Source organism: Lutjanus erythropterus, chromosome 15 (assembly GCF_056507025.1).
Source record: "Lutjanus erythropterus isolate fLutEry1 chromosome 15, fLutEry1.hap2, whole genome shotgun sequence".
Lineage (NCBI taxonomy): Eukaryota > Metazoa > Chordata > Actinopteri > Lutjaniformes > Lutjanidae > Lutjanus > Lutjanus erythropterus.
In genome coordinates this window covers 35300649-35323823 of record NC_139331.1, presented here as the reverse complement: position 1 = coordinate 35323823, position 23175 = coordinate 35300649, and the positions used below count along the sequence as shown (strand labels likewise).

At 39.0% G+C, this 23175-nt stretch overlaps 1 protein-coding gene across 1 annotated transcript in view; it reads left to right on the top strand.

The window, feature by feature from the left end:
- Positions 1 to 23175, top strand: part of mei4 (meiosis-specific, MEI4 homolog (S. cerevisiae)) — a 71526-nt gene that overhangs the window by 23935 nt on the left and 24416 nt on the right. The window contains exon 4 of the mRNA XM_084738178.1: positions 4723 to 4854. Coding sequence (XP_084594304.1) covers positions 4723 to 4854 — 132 coding nt within the window. The remainder of the gene's footprint in view (positions 1 to 4722; positions 4855 to 23175) is intronic.

Below are 23175 nucleotides of genomic sequence, written 5' to 3'. Positions count from 1 at the left end.
ATGCGAATGGCAGACTGCTGGTGTCGCTAGTGGAGCACAAACTTAAATTTAGCAGTGTGGCAGTAAATGTACAGTTCAGGTTGCAGTGTGTCAGTTAATAAATGCTGCAGCTTCTAATCACCTGGAAAAGTCTCATCTGTTGTTTCCCAATTGCTGGAAAAGTGACAGGGTTAGCCCTGAAGTAAGCTGAGAAAGAAAGGATAATGTTATGCTAATGCTAATGTTAGCAGTGTTGGCTCAGGTGTGATCGTATCCTTTTGAGAGGCTTTGTAATCCAGCCTTGAACTGCAGCGTCCTTTTGAAGACGTAATAAAATAAACCCATGATGATAAATCCAACACTGAATGTCCTCTGTAGTTACTTATCCAATTTTCCATCTTGAATACAGTTGTTGTTAACATGTTGTTAGCTGCTTACTGGCAATGTCAAGATGCCTTGGGTTGAGTCTGTCAACCAGTCAGAGGCTGTGTTCCTGACTTGTGTGTGACAGCTAGAGCAATGTGTTGATCTTAATATGAGATTGACTCTTCAAAATAAAATTTGTATTGACTTTGCACTAATGCTCTTCATGTCACAGCCCGGCCTGTAGTTTTTATACATTTAGTTTCCAAACAGTTAATCCATATGATCAACAAGTGAATCACTTTTGATAATAAATGTTAGCTGCAGACGTATTTTCCTCTGCATTTTTTCATTGCTGTGTTGAGGCATAGGTGCACATCATAAGAGATTTGATGTCACTTTCTGGAGCATAACAACGATACTGCAGTTACCAGGGTTACCAAATATGGTCAAATGTTGAGAAAAGTGTTGAGTAGAAGAGACACTTGCGGAGGGACTTTAAACAGTACAGGCTCAAAGTGTAGTTTAAGATTAAAGACGTGGTGAATCAGTTCACCTCAATCAAAAGATCGAAGCACTTTAAACACAGCAACTCTTCACTTACTTCATATAGTTGTCTTGTTGGTGTCTGTGTATTCAAGTAAACAACTGAACTGTCTGGTCTGGTCAGGCTTGTGCATCAAAGTGTTGACCTCTTTCTCTTTTGATGCAGTGCAGAGGAGGAGGGCCTCAATCTACAGCCTGAGAAAATCTGGTTAGGAAAAGATGAACAACAATCTCCTCCCTTCAGTTGTCTCAAATTATGAATTAATCTCTTGATAGGATAATCATGCAGACAATTTCACATGATGTCCTCGTATCATTCAGCGCTCGGCTGTAATCAACGGCGGAAGCAATACAAAGCAAATTAAATTTTAGGTTCTTTTTTTTTCCAGTCGCTCCCTCTCTGTCTGAAGAACACGCCTGTCCGATCAGCTTTAAGCATCTGTTTTAGCTCTGCACTCCACATGTGTGCAAGGTTACTAGTTGAATTCCCCAGACAAGATCGAAAAGCAACAATGGTCATGGCGGCCTTGAGCCAAACAATTTATCTCCAGCTGCTGCCGAGGAGCTGCCTACTGGCACAACAACAGAGGACAGTTTGGATGTGTTGGGCTGCTCCCAGTTGAAAATATGAAAAACTGAGCGAATATGAATTAGGCTGTTGCTGAATGTGAGCGTGCATGCTAAACATGCCCCCTGCAGGACCAGAGAAATTCAAACCTGCAGCAGCAGCTGACTGTGTGCTGCATGTGTTCAGCATCAGGATGTAGAAGCTAACAGGACAAGATAAATGGATTTATCTTATTGTCAACAAATCCCAGAGTACAGATACTTTATTACTACACCTAAGTAGAGTTTTTAGGTATCTGTACTTTACTCGATTATTTATTTTTTGTATTTACTTGGTGTATCCATCAATGCATATCACACAACAGACGTAGCAAGACAAAGATTATGTGAAGGACATAAGAAGATGGAAGCACTTTAAAAGACATGACATGAAATCGATGTATGAAGATGTAACAAAATGATAACAACTTAAAACATGTAAGAAGAAAATAATGTGAAGGATAAGACTGAAATGACGCAACAAGACATGAGACGAAAACGACGTAACAAGACAAATATGATGGAAAAGACGTAACCAAACAAAAAAGATGTAAACAACATAACAAGATAAAAATGATGTACTCAGATGAAAAAGATGACATGAAAATGACGAGATGAAAACAACGTGAAAGACGTGACCATACGAAAAATATGTAAACCACATGATGACAAAAATGATGTGAAAAACGTAAAAAATTAAAGGTAAAAGAGGAAGCTAGACAAAAAAGGCCTAACAAGATGAAAACTTGACATAAAAGATGTAACTAGATGAAAACAATGTAAAAGACATAACAGGACAAAAAAGATTTAAAAGACTTAAAAGACAAAAACATGTAACAAGATGAACACAATGTAGAAGACATAAGATACAAATAATGTAAGAAGACCAGAAAATGATTTAGAAAACTTAACCAGATGAAAAAGATGTAACAACACATTAAGACATAACAAGATGAAAACAACGTTAACAAGCTGTATAACTGACAGAACAGACTGAGAGGGAGACTCGACTGCAGAGAAGAGCTGAGGTCCACTTAGCTTTGCACTGAAACAGTCACTGGAAATGTCCTTCAGAGGACGACTTTTTACTTTTACACTTTGAGGACATTTCAGAGCCTGAACTTTTTCACTATTGCTACAGTAAATAAGTTGAATCGGTACTTCTACTTTACCCAGAGTCTTTTTTTTTACATAAGTATCTGTACTTCTACTTGACTAAAGAATGTTTGTACTTTTGCCACCGCTGACGAATCCCACATACCTAGAAGAAGACTGAATGTACCTTCTAAGGACTGTGTGCCACAGACTGTTGTGGCTGGTAATGAAATAAGATATTACCTGTGAGCCTTTGTTTCAATTGTGATTATATGTGTTATTATAAAGGGAATAATCAGCAGCAGAATTAATTTTCTTCGTACATACTGAGCATCAGAGAGTATTTTGTGTTTGTTCAGAGTGTGAGGCGTCTGGAGGCTCGAGGGACAGTTTGTGTTTACGTGTGGAGGAGTTTCTTTGTGGCTCACAGAAAAATAGCAGCAAATATGGCAAAGTTTTGGAGGTGGGATTTCATGTCGTGAATCATTCAGTGTTACAACAAACAATGAATGATTGTCAAGGTTTTGAATTTGTATTTATTTATTTATTTATAGGCCCAGTTCCAATACTGAGCACAAGGAGCTCCTTCAACCTTCAATACTTTTCTCTTTTAAACTGTTATTTTTTCAGCTCTATCACTAAAACAAGCATCACCTATGACAGAGATACACAAGAAGGCATTGAGAAGTGAAACGTGGGGTTTGGATTAACGAGCAGCAAATAATGATTCATTATTAATATCATTCAGTGGAATATTAGTTTCTTCTAGTTCTCAGTCTGCAGTTTGCTGCTTCTGTTTTAAGATTTTTCCAAAAGTCTAGAGTTGAAATTATAATTCAGTTAATCAATTTGATTCTTAGATTATTCTGATAAATAATTCATCCTTTCGGTTTGTATTTGAAGGAAAAATTTCAAAGATTCTTTCGTTCTAAGATCTCAAACCTGAGAAACAAATACTTTTCAGCTGCATAATTTGAGACGTTTGAAGATGTTACCTTGGGGCCTGAAAATCACTGGTAAATTAATCTATCATGAAACAGCTGGATTAGGGATTGACAGCTATGATTTTGTTTGTTAAAGTGCCTTCAAGCATCTGTTTAATTGGGTATGATCAGGGTGTGTGTAACCAATCAAATAATATTGATAATATAGATATATAATATAATATAATATAATATAGATAATATTGTGGGCGGGACATTGAGTCCGATATAAAAACCCAACCCCAATTCTGGTAGTTGTGAAAATGTTTAATATTGGATTTGATGATTTGCCAGGCTGAAAACTTTATTTGTATATAACAAAAATACATGAGAATCAAACAAACAAAAACTAAATACAGAATGAAATATTAAACAGAAGAAAATAAAGTAATAAAAGACAAAACAACAAACATTCATTGCAAATGAAATGCATGCATCAGAAATGGCTTATCTGTAAAAATGTGTTTTGAGCAAAGATTTAGAAAGAGGGCAGAGATTTCCAAATCTTCATGGCAAAACCTTGGTCGTGTTTATTTACCAGCACAGACCTTGGGACAACCAGCGATGGTACGACAGAAGCTCTGTAGTTTAACTGGGGCCTGGACATGTTTGGCTTTAAAAGTAATTAAAATAATCTTAAAATCAATCCTGAATTTAACTTTAATAACATGAATCGTCTAACAGTTGAAGAGATTAAAGACATGGAAAGAACAATTTAACAGAGAGGAGGGATTCATAAGAAACTGGATTAAATGGATCAAGGAAACGGATGGAGTGGAATAGTAAAATTTAAATGAATAAACTATAAGAAAAGACAGAAGGATCTGGCCTTTTTTTCCTTGTTTCTTTCGCTCTTTTTCTTCCTCTTTTTTACTTTATTCACCTCATTCTGTCTGTAAAAACAAAAACTGTATAAATGTGTAATGAAATAAGTGATGAATTTTATAACTTGGAAAGGGAAAACCTGCAATAAAGTAATAAAAGAATACATATATATTTAGTGACCGGTTTGTGATTGTTGGAATTAGAGTAAATCAATTTACAGATTTTGTATCCTTGATGTTATTTAGTTCTAATAGTTGGTAAAAAGAAAGTTTTAAAGACTCTCCATCAGTGACATCTTTTTTTTTTATTTTTCTTTAAACCTCAGCTCCAGGCTGCAGAGAAGCTGATGGAGTACCTGATCACGCTGGGGAGCAGCAGCATGTCAAAGTCCTTTCTCATTCGTCACATCCTCGCTCAGATCAGCGGGCTGGCTGATCAGCTCTGGCAGGCCTTCCAGGTAAACACCCCCCACTGTTCCACCACCACACCACCTCCTCCTCCTCCTCCTCGTCCTCCTCCTTATTCCCATCATTCTTCTCTTCTTCGTCTTCTTCCCATTCTTTCCCTTCTGGCTCACAGACAGCGTTGATCCATTTCTGTTTCCCTCCACTGCCTCATGATAAGCTGTTTGTGTCTTTGTTGCTCACCTCCCTTGCTTTATGACATTGCTGTTTATCAGCAGTATTGCGGCATGAAGCAGTACGAACATTTTATGGTTCATATAAACAGCCATTTTGCATTCAAACCATATTCAGATCATGAATCTCTCTCTTGTTTACGCTCTTTGGTTATTTCTCTCTGTTTTTCTCCCCCACAGTCGCCCTTTCTGTCTCTCATACACTGTTTTATTTCACCTGTTTGCTCTCAGCGAGCCGGCCTTTGTGCGAGGCTTCACATACGAACAATGTGCCCTGTACACTTGTTGCCGCGGTCGCTTCTGCACCGCCATGATCGATACTGCGTCCCACCAGTTTCCTGTCTGCCATGTATTCAAACGTCTCTCAGCAGCTCTGGAGACCGCCTGAGTCACAGGCCAGGCGAGAGCTGCACTTGGTCGGCGTGCTTCCTGTGAAAGGCAGAGCTGAGTGTCAAGCCACCGGGGGTCCTTTCGAAATGGAAATGTGTTAAAAAGGAAAAGGATACAGATGATTTTCCCCCCTTCACCCCTCCTGCTGAGCTCTCCTCCCACTCAGCAGGGTCGGTCATGCTCACTTGCGCCTGTTTTTCTCCTCCTCCTCCTCCAGAGAGCTTCTCGAGGCGGGCGATGCCAAAAAGAGAATTTTATCAACACTGCATTTTTGAGGGCCAAGTCGAAGAGGAAAAAAAAAAATAGCTGAACCCACTGTTCGCTGGAGATATTGACAATGCAAAACAGCCTTGTGCTGCCATGGAGCCATTCTCTCCAAAAAAACGGCAGTAATGGGTTTTTGTAAGCAGGAATGTGAAGGCTCAAGCTGTCAGATTGAAGTGGAGCACCGTCATCGTCCCCGCTGCATACAGGAAGACCTGAAGTCCCGACCTTAAATGAACCAACATGTAGGCGTACACCTGCGTTAATGTGGTGGTTTGACATTTGGAAGCACACAGAAAGCCATCCAGGCGTGTAATCGCTGCGGGGGGTGGGGGTGCAAGTCCTCCCTAATATATGAAATATGGAACATGTCCACCTGAATATCTGTAATTGACCAGACTGCTTCATGTTAGTGTTTGTGTCAACCAGTAACAGTGAACACAGCAGCTGTGTGAGGTTCTGGAGCACCTGTTCTCCTAGTCCCGCCCACAGATCTCTAATCTAAATAAATTGATGACTCACACATTTACGCAGGTAAAGCACAGTCTTAAACTTACATTGCAAACCTTTTGTCTCCCCCTTCTAGCAGTGAGAGTTATTACACAAACACGGTTCAAGTGTGCGCATGACATACGCCTACATGTGAGCACTATTTAAATATTACATAACTCTCAAAGCCCTGTAAGGTAATAATAATGACAATAATAATAAACTTATTTTATGTAGCCTTTCGTTCAAGACATGCAGCTCAAAGTGCTTTACATTTTATAAAAGAAAAAAAAAATCATGTAAAAGTTGTGTTCAGTGCACTGCAGGTTTAACTCGCAGCGTCACTGTTAACAATGTTCAATATGAACCAGTGAGTTCCTGCTCTTGTTAACACATCTGGCCAGGTGTTTTTCAGTGTTACAGGCTGGACGATGATCAGAGTTTTGTTGAGTTACTTGCGTTTTGACAGCAGGGTGTGTTACTGTCACTGTGAACTCACCACGTTATAATTGTGTCGCAGGTGGCTGTTCTGGCTCTGTGTTTATCCTCATCGCACTATATTAGGGTTGGGTAATTGTATGAAAATATCTGCTATCAGGGATTGGCTGAGTCCATCCCTGGTTGTTTTTTTTTTTTTTTTTTTTTTAGTTGATTTTTGTCATTTTGTTGTGCTAATTTAATTGTCTGCCTCAGAAGAACAAGTGAGAGCCGCTGTTCAGAAACTCATTCAACCTAGTGAAGTGGCAGAAAAAAACAGCGTGACAGCGCCAGAATATTTTAACATCGAACTGTGAATTACAGGTTAATTTTTGACAAAACCAGAGTTGGTGATTACTGGAACAGTGGCAAGACTAACAAAGACAGTTTTGGTGAGTTTTATTTTGTTTCCAGAGAGAGAGTTTTGAATTCAGAAAGTGTAAAGTTGTATTTTTCTATTTAATAAGGAAAATAGGAAGAAAATTTCTTTTGTTGACATTTTATGAGTTTGTTTTGTTTATTTATTAGACCAGAAAGTAGGAGTGGGAATCTCAATTTGATTCTGACCCCACGGCTACGATGTGATTCTAAAACGATTATCAATGCATCAACATTTTTATACATGATTTATTTTTTTCTGACTTTGTGACTACTTTTTACTTTTAAGACACAGTGTATTTGTAATGATCCATAATGTGTTCAGTTAGATGCAGCTTGCACACAGTGTGGCTCTTGTCCAGGTCCCTTTTCAGAAACCAGAATGCTTCCATATGTGAGCCTTTAGTCCTGGGGCTGCCTCTGCAGTCGCTCGCGTTCATCCTCACAAAAACTACTTTAGAAACCTATTTTAACCTACTTTAGAGCATGTTGCACGTTTACATCTGTTGTTGACTTTCCTGCATCAATTCATAATCTTTCAGAAAGAGAGAACTGCAATGCATTGATTAATCAATTCACTACAAAGGCAAAGAGAGCCTGTGGAACGTAGCAACTCACCAATCACACACATCTCACAACGGAAACTTGCTCTGTGTCCTCTGTGTCTTCTGTTTTATTAAGCATCCATTGTGTCGCTACTTTTGACAGAGTTCATACTGAAAATACAGAGAATTTCCAAGTGTTGGGTTGCTTTCATAAAACAAGCTTATATACGGGCTTTGTGCCAGCTGTGAGCGCATCTGGATACAAACAGCAGCCTGAGTAACCATTGATTGATGATTGAAGGTGGTTGGTTATTTCCAGATTGCACCAGGCTGATGATACCTGCAGAATATTTCATTTCCCAGTGTAGCAACCATTATTTCTCTATTATTTTAATAATTTAACAGTCATATATCATATTAAGGGTTCTATCTAACTGGTTGGTTCCCCCAGTAGCTGAGGATTTTCGCCCTTGCAGCCATTAGTGTGGCCATGGAAATGTGTCAGTCCACCCCACCACCACCACCACCACCCTCACCACTTGTCTTTATTCTTTCAAGGCTGAAGAAGGGACAACGAGATTGCTTTTGAAGACTCGCTGTGTTTGAAGCCTGAGCTGCTGCACTTGTCTTATTTGCTTGTAGCTCCACGCTTGCAGCTCTCTGCGGCTCACTCTCTCAGGCTAACAGGTCCCAGGGGAAGAGCTTTGTGCCTCCCATTATGTTAAAAACTATAGAGGGAACTACATCTATATTTCCATTAACATTTTACGCACTTAGCTCACGCTGTTATCCAAAGCGAATGATAATGAGCGCAACTGTTGAAACTTCGATGCCTGAATCACGACCGTCACAAGCAAACTGTTCATTTTGTTGTTAAGAGTTTTGTGGTCACGGAGCCCAGAAGATATATCAAACACAACAGTCTTTGGACCCGAGGACGTAGGATAGAAATGTAGTGAGTAAGGCAAAAATAGAGAGGGAAAGAGTTTCTAACTTAAAGTGACTGTAATTGATGTTTTTATAACAACAATCTGTCCGATGACAATGCAGTGTTTCCCCCAGCAAAGTTGTCAGGTCCTCTGGCGAGTATCTTTTGACAGGGGCCGGTTGCCAACAACACACTCATCAACAGAACTGAGAATTTAAAAACACAGCTACAGCCCAGATTTCATGGGAACCGACACAGAGTCGGTTCTTTAAGCTGATTGGAGATTTGAAAATAATACTCCATAATGTGTTGTTATAAGTAAGTAATTTATTCAACGCATAAAAAAACTATAGTGTTACAAAGAATCTGGCAGTGTACAGTCTTGTTAGTCTCTGCTGCGTTTTCAGTAATCACATAAGAAATTAAAGTGACTTTCTAGACGTATTTTTCAATAAGTAAAGTAATAAATCTTTTTTCTTACTGAATTAGTATTTGAGTCATAGATTGACTGTTTCAGCACTACACAGGAGTAAAATCGGAGAAACTCTCTGGTATCATGTGTTTCTGTATCGAGTGCTATTTCATTTCGCATATTTACATGTTTCCTGAAAAAATACAAAACTGTGGAAGCGCTTGTCTTGGATATTGATTGGCACTTACAGTGACCAATAGCACTGAATTGGCCTTACACCCTCGGATGCATCAGATTACCTGATTCTGCCTGGACTGGAAGTTTCCAGTTTGACAACAGGGAATACAGTGCTGAGGTGGTTTTCTTTGCTGGGTTTGGCTTTTGGCACCGTGAAGCTGACTTAAGTTGGCTAATAGGACCGCTAGTTACATGGCTAACCGATATATACATATACATATATATATATATATATATATATATATATATATATATATATATATATATATATATATATAATATATAATATAATAAAACACTTAAAGCGTCTATTTTGATTTCATGGGACTTTAAGAGGGAACTTATTGCGACATTAAACCATATGTCACTCTGCTGACGACCTACTGGGACTCTACAAAGACCCTGTGGGAGTTCCTTTGAGGGCTGTGAGCTTTCATAGACTCCCAGGCTGGCTGGCTGCCGTGAACAGACCCCTGCCTCAGCCCTTTGTCAGCGGCAGTAGATGGTGCTGATACTTTCTCAGCATGGAGGATTTTCTTTGTATGTGGGGAAACTGTCATGGCAGTGACATATAAAAGCCGAGTGGATCGTGGCTTCTGTTTCCCTTTAGTTAAGATTCTTCAGTCTTTTGAATTTTGACATTTACTGTGTCAAACATGTCTATTGTCGCAAGTTCATTTCTTCAGAACTGCACATCATATGGTGACATGTTGAATTGTTTTTCATTGAGGAAATTACATATGATTTCAAAATAAAATACTAGTGGTTTGACTACTACAGCTGAGGAATTTATTGCTTTAATTGACTGAAGTCACCATCAACACTGACTGGACATCCACATGCAAAGTTTAGTTTTAATGTTTGCTCCTCTTGACCACGAACCAGACATGAATTTAAAGGCAACAACATCATATCAACAATATCAAATGAACCAAACTGCAGGCGTGAACATTGGGCCTCATGCATGAACCACTCTTACGAACAGATTTGCTCTTAAGTGGCGCGTACGAGTGATACAAACACAATTTACGAACTCTAAACCTGTCGTAAAGTCATGTGCAGTCAGTCTGCTGTTATCCGAACCAAAGTTTTTCACTAATGCTGCATATTTAATTAGTTGAAGATATTTTGCCTTTGAAAAATAAATTGTACTTAATAATTATGATGTCATTATCCTGTTTGATTGCATATCAAGTTATAATAATTGTAAATTTATTTATAAAGCCTCTCATCATTCCTTCAATGATGTGTTATTACCTACTGTCAGGTGTTTTGGCCATAAATCTTCACATGTGGATTTATGAAGTTGCTGTTCATCCTTATACAGCATCCTTCCTCTGTCCTCTGTCCCCATGATGAAAACTTTACCTGCTTACCTGTTTATCATATGTACATTGTATTATGTATTGATTGTATCTCATACATTATCTCAGATGCATCTAGAGGTGAAACGGTATGAAAATTTCATACTGCAATTAATGAATAAACTAATTAAAATACTGAAGAAAAACTAATAAAAAATTAAAAGAAAAGTAAATAAAACAAAATAAATAAACAAAGTTCAATAAACAAACAGCAAAGTCAACAGGCAAATACTGCAGCAACACAAATTAAATCCTACATGTTCAAAAAGGTGTAAGGACACTTCCTGCCCCCATTTTTCAACTATTCATCCATTCAGCTTTTCCAATTGTATGTAAACCCAATACAGTAAAAATATAATCAATTTTCCCAAATCTATATACAACCCAAAACAATATCACTATAAAAACTATCCTTTTTTCTTCAAATTCCACTGCTGACACTGTTAAAATGACAGATTTTCTTTTATGGATCTCTGAAAGCAGGACGTCAAATTACAAACTCGCAGAATTCTTCTTTTTTCTCTTCTTTGCCGTTTTCATGAATGAACATTTCCTGACATATGGAGCAGGAAGCACAGCCTTATGTGGTATTATTGGGACGGTAAATGCTAATTCATAAGTCGCATGCACGTGCACTCAGATACATACAGGTGGATCCTTTACAGTTTTCTGAAGTTCTGAGTGTTTGTTGAATTTGACGTGACATGTTCGTACGAGCCCTTCATACGAACAAAAGTAAGAGAAATTTAAGATAAGAACATGAACATGTTCTTGCATAAGGCTCAGTGTTCTTATGCAGATCAATTTAGTTAAACATCATGGACAAACATGTCTGCAGCTGCCCTGCTGAGAGCTCAGGATGAAATATCTCAGCTGTTGAAAAGACTTCATTCTGAATAAATAAAACATATTGGATTTTTTTCAGTTTGGTACTCAGATCTAATTTTGTGATGTTGGTAATGTGAGCTGCGTGCGTCATCTGGTATCCATCAAATGCAGAGTGGCTATGCATTACCACCTGTCCCCGGTGGAAAAACTTAGATTACACCTTTCAACAAAAAGCATTAGTCATACAAGCTGCAAGCTAAAAGAGTACAGGGATCCTTCAGGAGTTGGAGTGAGGAGAAGCCTTGGACTGAAACTTTGTATGGGTTGATTTCACAAATAAGAGCGCTCACTCAGGCCTTTTCTCTGTGTCTCAGGAGTGATTCATTCTACTACTCTGGCTGTATTTTCCTGATTGATAATGACACACTGTGCCTACATAAGGATTTGTCATTTAAAGCCATAGATTGTATGAAAGAAGTGGATGGAGCCACCGTGATCCTTCATGGTGGCATGCTTAAAACAAAACGCACACTTTTCAGCGACAAAAATGTTACAATTAACATTTATGAACTGAAAACACAAGAGTTGCAACAATTAATCAACTATTAAAGTAATAGGCAGCTATTTTGATAACCAGTTAATTGTTTTGCATCTTTTTTTTTTTAAATAAAAAAAAAAAAATTAAATTCTCTGATTTCAGCTTCTTAAATGTGAATATTTTCTGGTTTCTTTACTCTTCTCTGACAGTAAACTGAATATATTTGGGTTAAGGACAAAACAAGACATTTGAGGACGTCATCTTGGGCTCTGTCAAGCACTGATCAACGTTTTTCACCAAACAACTAAATTAATTGATAATAAAAAATAATGGTTAGTTTCAGCCCTAGAAAACATCCTGTGAAAGCTCTAAAACAAAAACACGGAGAACAAAAATAAATTGCTGGCTGTTTAAATGTATATGGACTGTGCCATTGATGGCAGATAGATGATAGACGATAGATGGGCATTTAGCCCTCCCATAATCATACCTTGCTTTATGGTCTATCATACCTTAAATAGGACCATAATTTACAAAATGAAAATCATGATGCATTGAAGAAAACTTGAAACTAGTGATTGAGACCATGAACTCATTCAGAAACTGTTCACTGAGGTTACAAATCAAGGGAGAAGTAGCCTCATTTTGCCATATGGTTACATACACTTGGACTTATTTTTGCAACCGCTGGAGTCGCCCCCTGCTGGTCATTAGACAGAATGCAGGTTCAAGGCCTGGAAGCTTGTCCCACTGTTTTTTATACAGTTTATGTTTAAAGCTTTACTGAGTTAAAGGTGAAACAGACCGCGATTTGAATGTAGTGTGCAAACTAACAAGAAAAGCTACAATATAGAGAGATATGCATTCATTTATTCATTCATTGTCTGTAACTGCTTATTCTTGAAGGGTCATGGGGGGGTGGAGCCTATCCCAGCTGACACTGGGTGAGAGGTGGGGTGCACCCTGGACAGGTCGATTTTTTTCTTCAAATCCACACACTCCGACCTTCTTCTCCAAGAACGTTAAAAAAAACATTAAGACTTACCACAACTTCAGTTGAATCCAAAGCCAAACTCTCTAAGTTTATACTCGCTGTGTCTTTCCCCGTGTCAGTCTGCCTGGACCATCATCTCATCAACCCACCGGGTGCTGTGCACTTTATTTCTTGTGTCTGTACGTGACTTGTGTGGGCGTGTAGACTGACCTGTCACAGGTGTTTTTTACACTTTGTAGCTGACCTCACAAACAAGACTGTGGCTGCAGAGAGGCCAAACTGATTTAATGGAAAGAAAGTCTTTTGTGCACCTAGTTTTATTTCTTTTTGGCACATTGCTAATTTTCACAGTGGATTAAAGTCATCAGCATTTTACTCTGAAACATATGATCAAAACTATTTCAGAAAGAACAAAAGCAGAGATTTTAAACTTTCACATTTTATATCTAAGGGGCAATAAGGTAAATTAATTTTAATTACAGCTTTGTTAAAAATATTATGAACCATGAAACCTTGTGTTGCTGCAAACTGTAAGCTGTCTCTATCATTAGAATTACATTTCTAAATGGTAGTTATATTGTTATTATTATTATTGAAATATAAAATTCTCAGTTCATCAGCGTACCACCTGTCACTGTAGTGATTCCAGGCAGGTCTTCACCTCCTCCAGCTGGTTGTTAAGAGAGCAGATCGTCCCCATCTGTCCTGGGACTCTGTGCTGACTCAGACCTTTCTGTTCCAGAGGTGGAGAGGACAGGTGATGATGGTTGAAGGGCTCTGTGTCATGTTCTCACATCATCAACCTTATTTCCCTGTTATTGTTCACATCATAGTCGGGGAGACGGTAACAGCCCCTACAGGTGATTGTGTAGAAACAGACATGTGAGACGACAACGAGCTGATGAGGAAACGAGTCAGGAGGGTTTCATGTCCTTTAAAAATTAAGTGGAGAATTATTAAAATCATAAATTCAAAATTTTACATAGAGATAAGTGTTTGAAATCACACGTATTGTTTTTTTTCAAATCGTAGAGTATCAGGATTGTTCTTATACATTTGGCTGCAATTCAGAAAACTTCTCAAAACTGTTAATTTTCAGCATTTAAATGAATAATTATACGACTACATATTTCACGATTGTTTTAGTGGTGAAATGTTTCCATTTTTTTCCTCATTGGTTAGTTTTATTTTCTATTGTATAGCCTGATCGATGCTAAATTTTAAGCTTTTTACTTTTTTCTTAAAAAAAAAAAAAGTTGCCGATTAATCAAGTGCTGTAGCTCTACTCAATGATTCATCATTGCCAAAGTAACTGACAGTTAATTTTCTGTTAATCAGCTTAGATTAATTGAATAATTGTCTCAGCTCTTGGTAGATCTGCAGTATGATTCCAGTACAGTGAAGCAGACATTGCAGTGAAGACATAAAATATAAATTTTAATGTAATTTTACACATGATGAAGATGGATGATGGATCACTGAAGTTTCAAAGCTGTCAGAGGAGGCACCCAAAGAATGAGTGTTTTGGCTGCAGTATTTCAAGGACATGGGTGTTGCAGTGAGCAGAGGCATAAAAGTCATGAGCAGGGTGGAGGAGGAGGCCACTGTTCCTGTCTGACATACATCCTCAGAGAGGCTGCAGCCTGGTGCCACTGTCCTTGGAGCAGCGCGGCATACAGATAAGCCGTGCCATCTGGGCGCTGCGTTGTTCTGTCAGAGGGCGTGACAGTCAGTGGCAAACTCCAAACAGCCACAGCCCCTCAGGACAGAGCCACCATGAATACCCAGCAATAACACTAAACCAGTGGGCAGTGCAAATGCCACCCTGACAACATTACTATGCACCCTCAGTTGTCACTGTCCCAGCGTCTGTACTTTATGCAAACTGTAGGTGGTCTGTGGCTACCTGTCGCACTGAATCGCTGGAGAGGATTGTAGGTGTATGGAGATCAGAAACAAAATCTCTGTTGGATGCTGTTCAACAAGGAGAAAACAACAAGAAGAAAACTGATTAATCACTTGAATTATTTACAGCAGAACTTGGTGTGAACCTGGCAATGGATCAAACAATAACATTTATTGTGTTTGGCTGAAACTAGTCATTATTTTAATTATTGATTGCTGTAGTCTGTTTCTTTGGCTGATTGTTTAGTCTGTAAAATGTTAATGTTAAAAACAGTTCAAAAGTAAGAATATTGTAATATTGTACTTAATAAATGACAAACACTTTCTTCAAATTGAAAAATTGCTGCACCTGCACAAACAGTCTCTGAACCGTTTTAAAAATTTTATCAACTTAATTAAAAGTGACATAATGGGCCTCATTTTCAAACATATAAAGGAACAATATGTAAGAATATTATTTGAAAACATTCAAGAATTAACTGCAGTTATCAACAGAAGAAGACTTAACGTCTTGACGTTATGTCAGTGACATCTATGTTTTGATGTGCAGAGATATCTACTGGAGTTAGCATGCTAACCAGATAGCTCCAGCCTTTCCTGTCTCGTAATTTCACCTTCTAACTTTCTAACTCAAGAGGCAACAGCCCGATAGTGTAGCTCAGGCCTTTTCCCATCATTTCAGCTGGGAGATGTCTTTCATAAGTTCTCTTAGCTTTTTTAGTCTAATAAATAAACAAAAGTTTTTTAGTTTTCCATGATTTTGATATAAAAATACAAGGAAATTGATTTTCTGGGCATTTAATGTTAAATAGTTGCACAAGATAACTCTGGATATGATCTCAAGGGCTAAAAAAACCCATTTTTAATCTAATCTCAATTTATCTGTTAAAATCAGCATTCACATGTGATAGAAACAAAATGTAACTCACAAAAACCCTCAATATAAAAGCTTGATTCCCCACTGCCTCTCTAAAGCCCCAACTGCCTCTTGCTTCTCTCCAACTTGACTCTTCTCCTAAACCCACCACATCTTCATTGTCCCTGGAGTCAGAGTCCTGGTCGGAGCGACTGTAATTCACCTCCCTTCTGTATTCCCTGTCATCAGACTGACCTCTGTTGGTCTCACAGGCTACGTTAGTCCGTTTCCTGCTCGCTTGGCTCCAGTTCTGGTGCCCAATCTGGTACCATTCCTCATGTAAACATCAACAACCCCCCCGTGCTCCAACCTCCCAGGTAACTAAGATGACTAGCTACTGGTGGCTACAGTTAGCGGCAGTTACTTGTTATTCCGGTGATATGCTGCCCCCTATTTGTTTGGAGTGTGAATTTGACAACTGGCCAAAATCTTGCTATTTTCCTTTTAAAATGTTAAAAATAAATGTTTCATCAAAAAATAATCAGCATCATCATTGGTTGTGGGCTGAGATTGTATTTCCGTTGAAGAATTAAACTCATATAAATGTAGAGAGTTGGGCTGAGGTGGCCCTCCTGGTTAACCTTCCATTGTAGCTTCATTTGGCGTGAGATCCCCATGAAACTTCTCCGTGTTATTGTCTCATTAGGATGATTCGATGAGTTTCACAGCCAGCCGGCGTCTGGGCTGATTGCCCTTAATGATATTAAGTTTGGCTCGGGGATATTAAATTTGGCTTTGGGGTGATGAATGAGTTTTCAGACATGTCTGGTTCAGCTGCGGTGGCAAAGCCACAGGAAATGAGCAGCACAGCTGATGCCTCTAAAGGCCAGTGCCAGTTCAATTTGCACCCTTTGGCTCCACAGCCCTCAGTGAATGCTCGGGGAATATTTTTGCTCCGGGACTGCTGCGCACATCAAATTTCATCTTTAAATATCAGGAGGCGGCTGACTCACAAGTTTAAAATACTCCTAGTCCTACATTTTTCTTGAGAGCCGGGTCGTCAGATGCTTGATAGTAATCTGTGACTCAGATAAGGCGAATTCATTCTCAAAGTTGCGAGTTTAATGGAAGTGCTTTGTCTGCGTGAGTGGCAGCGGTATTTGGAGGGAGGAAGTCTTCGGGAGATGTGAGACGAGCTGCGATGCACACAGATGGCATTTCCAAGTAACTGGCTTCATGTGCCTTAAAGCTCATTTGTTTTGGCTCTCACGTGTGTCAGCATGACCGCAGAAAGTTCAGCCGCCGCAGGCCTCAAGTTCACCGTTTCCAAGGCGCGGAGGGAGAAATCGAAGTATTTCAGGCGTGGTAATTGCTGAGAATTTGACCCTTTGTGAAACTGCTTTTTGAAGACCATAATTACAAACAGCAGTGGGGAATACGGTGTGTTTCACTGCAGTATGAAGTGTCAGGTAACTTTTTCCACAAAATGTCTTTGTGTGGTGCAGAGCAGGCACACTGGAGTTTATGGACATCCAATATCAGAACCCATCGGCTATCTGCTGTCTGGCAGCGATTTAGCCTCTTGTGGTAACAGCCAGTGTTTCAGGGCTTTCGATTTAGCCAGTGGATGTCTGGGCCAAGACTTCCTCTTCTTTGTGCCAGTTGCTGTTACAGTACAATTAGCAACTTCTTGAGACATGAGACTGGAGTTGAAGCCTAATCTCTATAAACAGATATCTCCAAGTGAATGCAGATAAATAAATAAAACGTAAAGCTAATAAAAAAAACAAAAACAAAATCATTGCCACAATAGGATTTCAAAATTACATTTCTGTCAATGCGTTCCGCTTCTTTTGTGCTGCATTATTTCTGTTGATACCTTAAAAGTACTGATACACAACTGGAGCTTTGCAAAACGGACCCATAAGAAATGTAGAGAGTCGGTACAAAAGCCCTCCTCCCAAACTGCCAACAAACGGTTTATTTCATCAGTCTGTCCATGCACTGTTGTTCTGTCGCCCTCCATACTGCTACTTTCTTAGTAGCAGCATGGATTCTGCCCTGAATTTGACTTTGTCATTGCATGTTGCGTTGTGACGCAAAGACACTTCAGATGCGTTTTGAGTGGCCAGAGCATCCAGACACATCTGTAGGAATCTGATTGGAATCTGATTGGAATCACATTTTGAACACCTTCAAATGTGGCTTGGATCCGATTTGTCAAAAATCGTATCTCATGTTGTTTTTTTTGTTGTTTTTTTTCTTTTTACTGTCCAGACTTCCTAAAAATCAGTGTGGATCGTGATATGCCCAAAAAAATCAAACCCAAAAATTTGAACTGGCAGACTGAATAAGGACGAACAGTCTGTACTTCAGCTGGATGTGTACCACTCAATGCATGATGGAGTACTACATTTATTCTCACTGATAAAATAATAATCATATCTTCTAAAATAGTGCAAATCATTGAGCTTCAATTTTCTGGGGTCTTACTGGATTTTTCTATAATTTTTGCTTCAGTATGATGAAATACCACACTGATGAATTACTATTACTGCCAAATAAGACATTCTGTCTGATTAGTTTTGTCTCTGTCTTGATTTTCCTGAAAATAAACCGTATCATATTAATATGGAAATTAAATGGTAATTGGACTACACTTATGTAGCTCTTATATCCAAAGTAATTTGAAACTTTTTAATCAGAACAGGGCTGCACAGTTAATTGAAATCTTAACGAATGTTCAGATCACAGGAGGTGAACTATTTGTTGACGGTGTAATGTGTCAAAAAACTTTTAAATGAATGAAAGTTGTGAGGCAGGGATGTCCTGTCCTACACATCAGCGTCTACAGACTTAAAAATAAAATAACATCTTCATTTAGTACAGATTACTGCAAAAACATCACACCAGAGTCATTTTCACATGTTTTTCAATCAAAATGAGAATAATAATGTAAAAACGATCATTACCTCTAATATGTTAAATCATATCACATTGTAAAGTCAGTCACATAATTGCAATTATATTTTTTTTCAGCCCTAAATTAGATTCACCCTTTCTGACATGTTGATGGCAGTGACGTTGCTTTGCGCTGACTGACCATCAGGAACAATGTGAGATAATGAGTCCTGCTCAAGGACACTTTGACTTGTGGTCAGGTGATTGACCGCCAACCTTGTGATTAGTGGAGTGAACCTGCTGAGCCACAGCAGGTGATCCATCCAGCAGAGTGGGGATGTGCTTAATCCAGCTGTCCACTTCAAAATAAAAAAAAGAAAATCAAGATAGAATAAACCCACAATTAGTTTGAATGAATTCGACCCCTGTGGTCATCTCTGATGCTGTATGTGCTTTTGTTGTTTGTTCTATTAATGTTCTATGATGTCGTTTGTCCTGTTATGTATTTGTTCTTTCATTTTGTCTAAAATGTTTTTTTCTTTATTCTTTATCTCAATGAGAAAACCTGATGGAATAAATATTATACAGTATATGATCCTAACTTATGTTGATGAAATGTAGTTCTGCTTGTTTGTGGTGCCTTCACAGTCTCAGTTGAGCCAACAATCCTTAGATTTACTGTTTTGATACGGCAAAGGGCTGTTCAGATGTTGCATCTAAAAACGTGTTGAAAACATCAGTCATGTCACTTTCACCTTTTTATCCAAGATGCTTGGGAGGTTGCGCTACTCTCATGCCTGCCGTTACTAAGCAGTCGGCTCCACAGGACACGGAAGATGGCTGATTATAGACCATTTTGGCCCAACGTCATGGTTACTGCATGGTGTTAGCTGGAGGTGAAACAAAGGACACTCTGGAGTCAAACACAAAGTCAGACTTGTAGGCCGCATAATGAAGCTAAAATGTCATCTTACTGTGTTGTTGAGTGCCAGAATTGAAGTAGAAATGGTTCAAAAGTGAAACTGAATTTATCGCATACCAGCTGCCACTGCCAGTCGAGAAAAACAAAGACTACTGTGGTTAAACCTGATACAAATGAAGCTAGGAGAAAGCAAAAAAACAAAAGGGACTCACAAAATGACAAGAGAGGAAATATTCTCACGCCCAGAAAACTACACTGATCACCTTCTGAATTCAAGTTTCTCTCTTTGAAACACGAGCTTTAATTGCCTGGTAAACTCAGTAAAACTCACTTCAGACAAAAAAAACACATACATGATGGTACACTAGCTAGCTAACTATAGCAACAGCGTGTCATTGTGCTCACTAGTCACCCAAAGTTCCGAGCTGATTTATTTCCAGACATCGTTTCCTCTGCTGGTGTCAAAACATAGTAAGAACTTGACCGATCTTACTGCTCTTGGTGTCACTGAATGACAGTAAATAAATGATAATCAGCCACTTGTCCGTCTTCAGTTTGGCTGATCTTTCAACCACATTATTTGACGTCCTAGGAAGGAAAAGATGAAGCTCGTCCTGTGGAGCTGATTAGTTAATTCTTGTCACATGAACTACATTTGAAAAGGTTGTGATTTTTCCACGTGCCCAAAAAAACAGCTGTTTAGCAAACAAATGGTCGCTGCAATGACATTGGTACTGGTTCTGAGTAGAGATGTTCCTGGTGACTATTTTCTCTGACAAGTCGACTAGTCTAATAGTCGAAAGCACTCAGTTCAAAGCAGTTAAAATTGAGTTCTGCTGTGTGTATTAAGAGCCATTTGAAGCTGTTAATCATGTTCTACAACAGCCAAGTTGTTTTTTAAATGCCACTTAAACGCGTGTCACTTTGGACTGTGAACTGCAAACACTGCACATTATCCTTCAAAACATGAGGCTCGAGTGCTTACATGCCAGTTTGTTCAGTGCGACACAGCTTGGCAGACAGCATGGCTCTTGTCCAGGTCCCTTCAACTTCACAAAAGCCAAAAAGCCTTCCATATGTTAGCTTTTAATCCAGGGGCTGCCTCTGCAGGTGCTCACGCTCATGTTTGCTTGATGAGCATCTTGAATGTTTTCCTTTTCTTCCCTGTTGCAAAATAAGTCGTCATTTTGCTTGGTGAGAAAGTCGTGCTAACCTGGATCCTTGACTTGTCACACAGCAGTAAAGCAGCTCTTCACAGCAGTAAAAACACAGATGGAACTAATAACATTAATGATGCATTTCAGCAGTTATCAGCGTTAGTCATTACATCTGTGTTTGACAGGTGAAAATGCTGTGTAAAAGGTTGATTTATTTCAGCATATGATGAAGAAATAGTGCTCAGATGGATGATGATGAACTTATCCACAGCGTTTATGTGCTGCCTGACATTTACATCAGTACTAGAATATCTGAGCTAATTTACCTCATTTATCAGTGAAGCTCTATTATTCTGCATGTTTTCTATAGAGCTGAACTGCTTCATATGAAATCTGTAAGGCAACATCAATATTTAATGTGTATATAAAGCAAAATTGTGCCTTTTACTGCCCACTTAATTTGTCAGTTTCAGTTCGTGGAGGTCTTTAATGTTCACACAGACCTACTGTGACAAACAGGCCTCCTCTCTGCTCGAGTTGCCATAAAGAGCTTCGTCAGTACATCTCTGCTTCTTTTTACACTTACTCACCAGCTCTGCTCCGCTCCTCAGGGAGAAAGAAAACCAATAACACACCTTCGCAGGGAAAACAAATGACGACATCGTGATAGTTTTCTTCCCGCTGTACAGCTTTGTATGAAGCTCAGGGCTGCAGGTGGGGAGGATGCTGGTGTGTGGAGTTGAGTCAGCAGTAAGTTGAGAAGTGGAGATAGTCGGTCCTGATACAGGAAGACCAGCAGGGGGGAACCATTGTGCAGTAACAATCAGTGCGGCATCCAGGTGCTGATAAAGCTGCAGAGTCAGAATCCAACTTCTTTTTGCGCCTGGTGCAGTGGCAGTAGTATCCAAATTAAACATTTAATCTCTTCACCGTTTCTGGTGCTGAAAACAACCACTGAACACAGAGTGGTTACCTGTCAGAGAGACGAACAGGCACTAAAACTCTGATGTTCATCTGCACCTCGCCTCTTTACGATTCAACCCAGCTGAACAACATTTTTACTGAGCTATAGAGCTGCAACTAACCATTGTTTCCATCAGTTAAACTGCCAATTATGATTTGATTGGTGATTTAGTCCGAAAAATGTCACAAAATGGTGAAAAATGTTGATCACTCTTTTCCACATTAATGTCCACAAATTTCTTGTTTTGCCCAAAACACAAAAATATTCAGTTTACTGTCATAGAGGAGAAATGAAACCAGAAAATATTCACATTTGAGATGCTGAAATCAAAGAATTTGGACATTTTTTAAAATTAAGAAATGACTAAAATGATTACTTGATTATCAGAATAGTTGCCTATTTATTTTATAATCAATTAATATTTACTCACCAGCCACCTTCTTAGGTACACCTTGCCAGCACTGGGTTGGAACGTGCCTTTGCTTTCAGAACTACTTTAAAGGTGCTATGTACGATGTTTACCCTAGAGGTCGCTGTCGAGCACCAGCATCTCAGACCAAAACAAATGCACACTTTGTTTTTTCAAAAAAGTTGGGGGGTTGCTTTCATGATGTTTACACCAAATTCTGCCTCAGCAAGAACTGAGACTCATCAGAACATTTTTCAGATTTTCTGTTGTCCAATTTTGGTGAGTCTGTGCCAGTTGTTGCCTCAGTTTTCTTGTACTCTTGCTGACAGAAGTGACATCTGTTGTCTTCTGCTGCCATATCTGCTCCGAGGTCTGACATGAGATGAAAACTGCGCAACAAGATGAAAAATGATGTAACAAGACAAAAAAAGACAAGACAAAAACATTGTAAAAGAGAAGTATGTAACAAGAGGATACGACGTAACAACATGTAAGAGGACGAAAATGACAAAAGACGAAACGGACAGAGTGGGAGAGTCGACTGCAGCTGAGGTTCAGTTAGGTTTGCACAGGAACAGCCAGTAGAAATGTCCTTCGGGGGACAACTTTTTACTTTTAAACTCAATTTTTCACATTTACTGGAGTAAGGAAGTCGAATCAGTCCTTTTAACACAACTCTCTGTACTTCTCTGTGAGTGAAGAATATGTGTCCTTTCACCACCGCTGACAGAAACTAACTTCTGCAAAAATGTCCAAAAAGTCCTACAGTTGAATCAGCACGTCTGAATTTCAACAAAAACTAAGGAACAATTTATTGCAGTACTGTTGTATTAGACGGCATTAATTTCAGCCAGATGTAACCAATAAAAATATGTGACACTGGCAGATAAACAGGCAGGTTTCATTTGCAGCAGAATGGATTTTTTCTGGTTTGGTTCCATTTTAGTTAGAGCTGTCCGCTGGACTGAACTCCAGTTTGAATGTGGGAGATATTCAATCTGTAATCATCTGTTCGGATTAAAAAAAATAAAAGTAATTTCATAAGCACAGTAGGTGTCTTGTGCCTTGTAGTCAGGTGGGATGTCCTTGTGCTCGCCACAGCTGAGCAGCGTCCAGTTCAGCCATGAACTCTGAGTGAAGTTAAAAAACACCTCTGCCTGTTCCTCACAAACATTAACGCTGC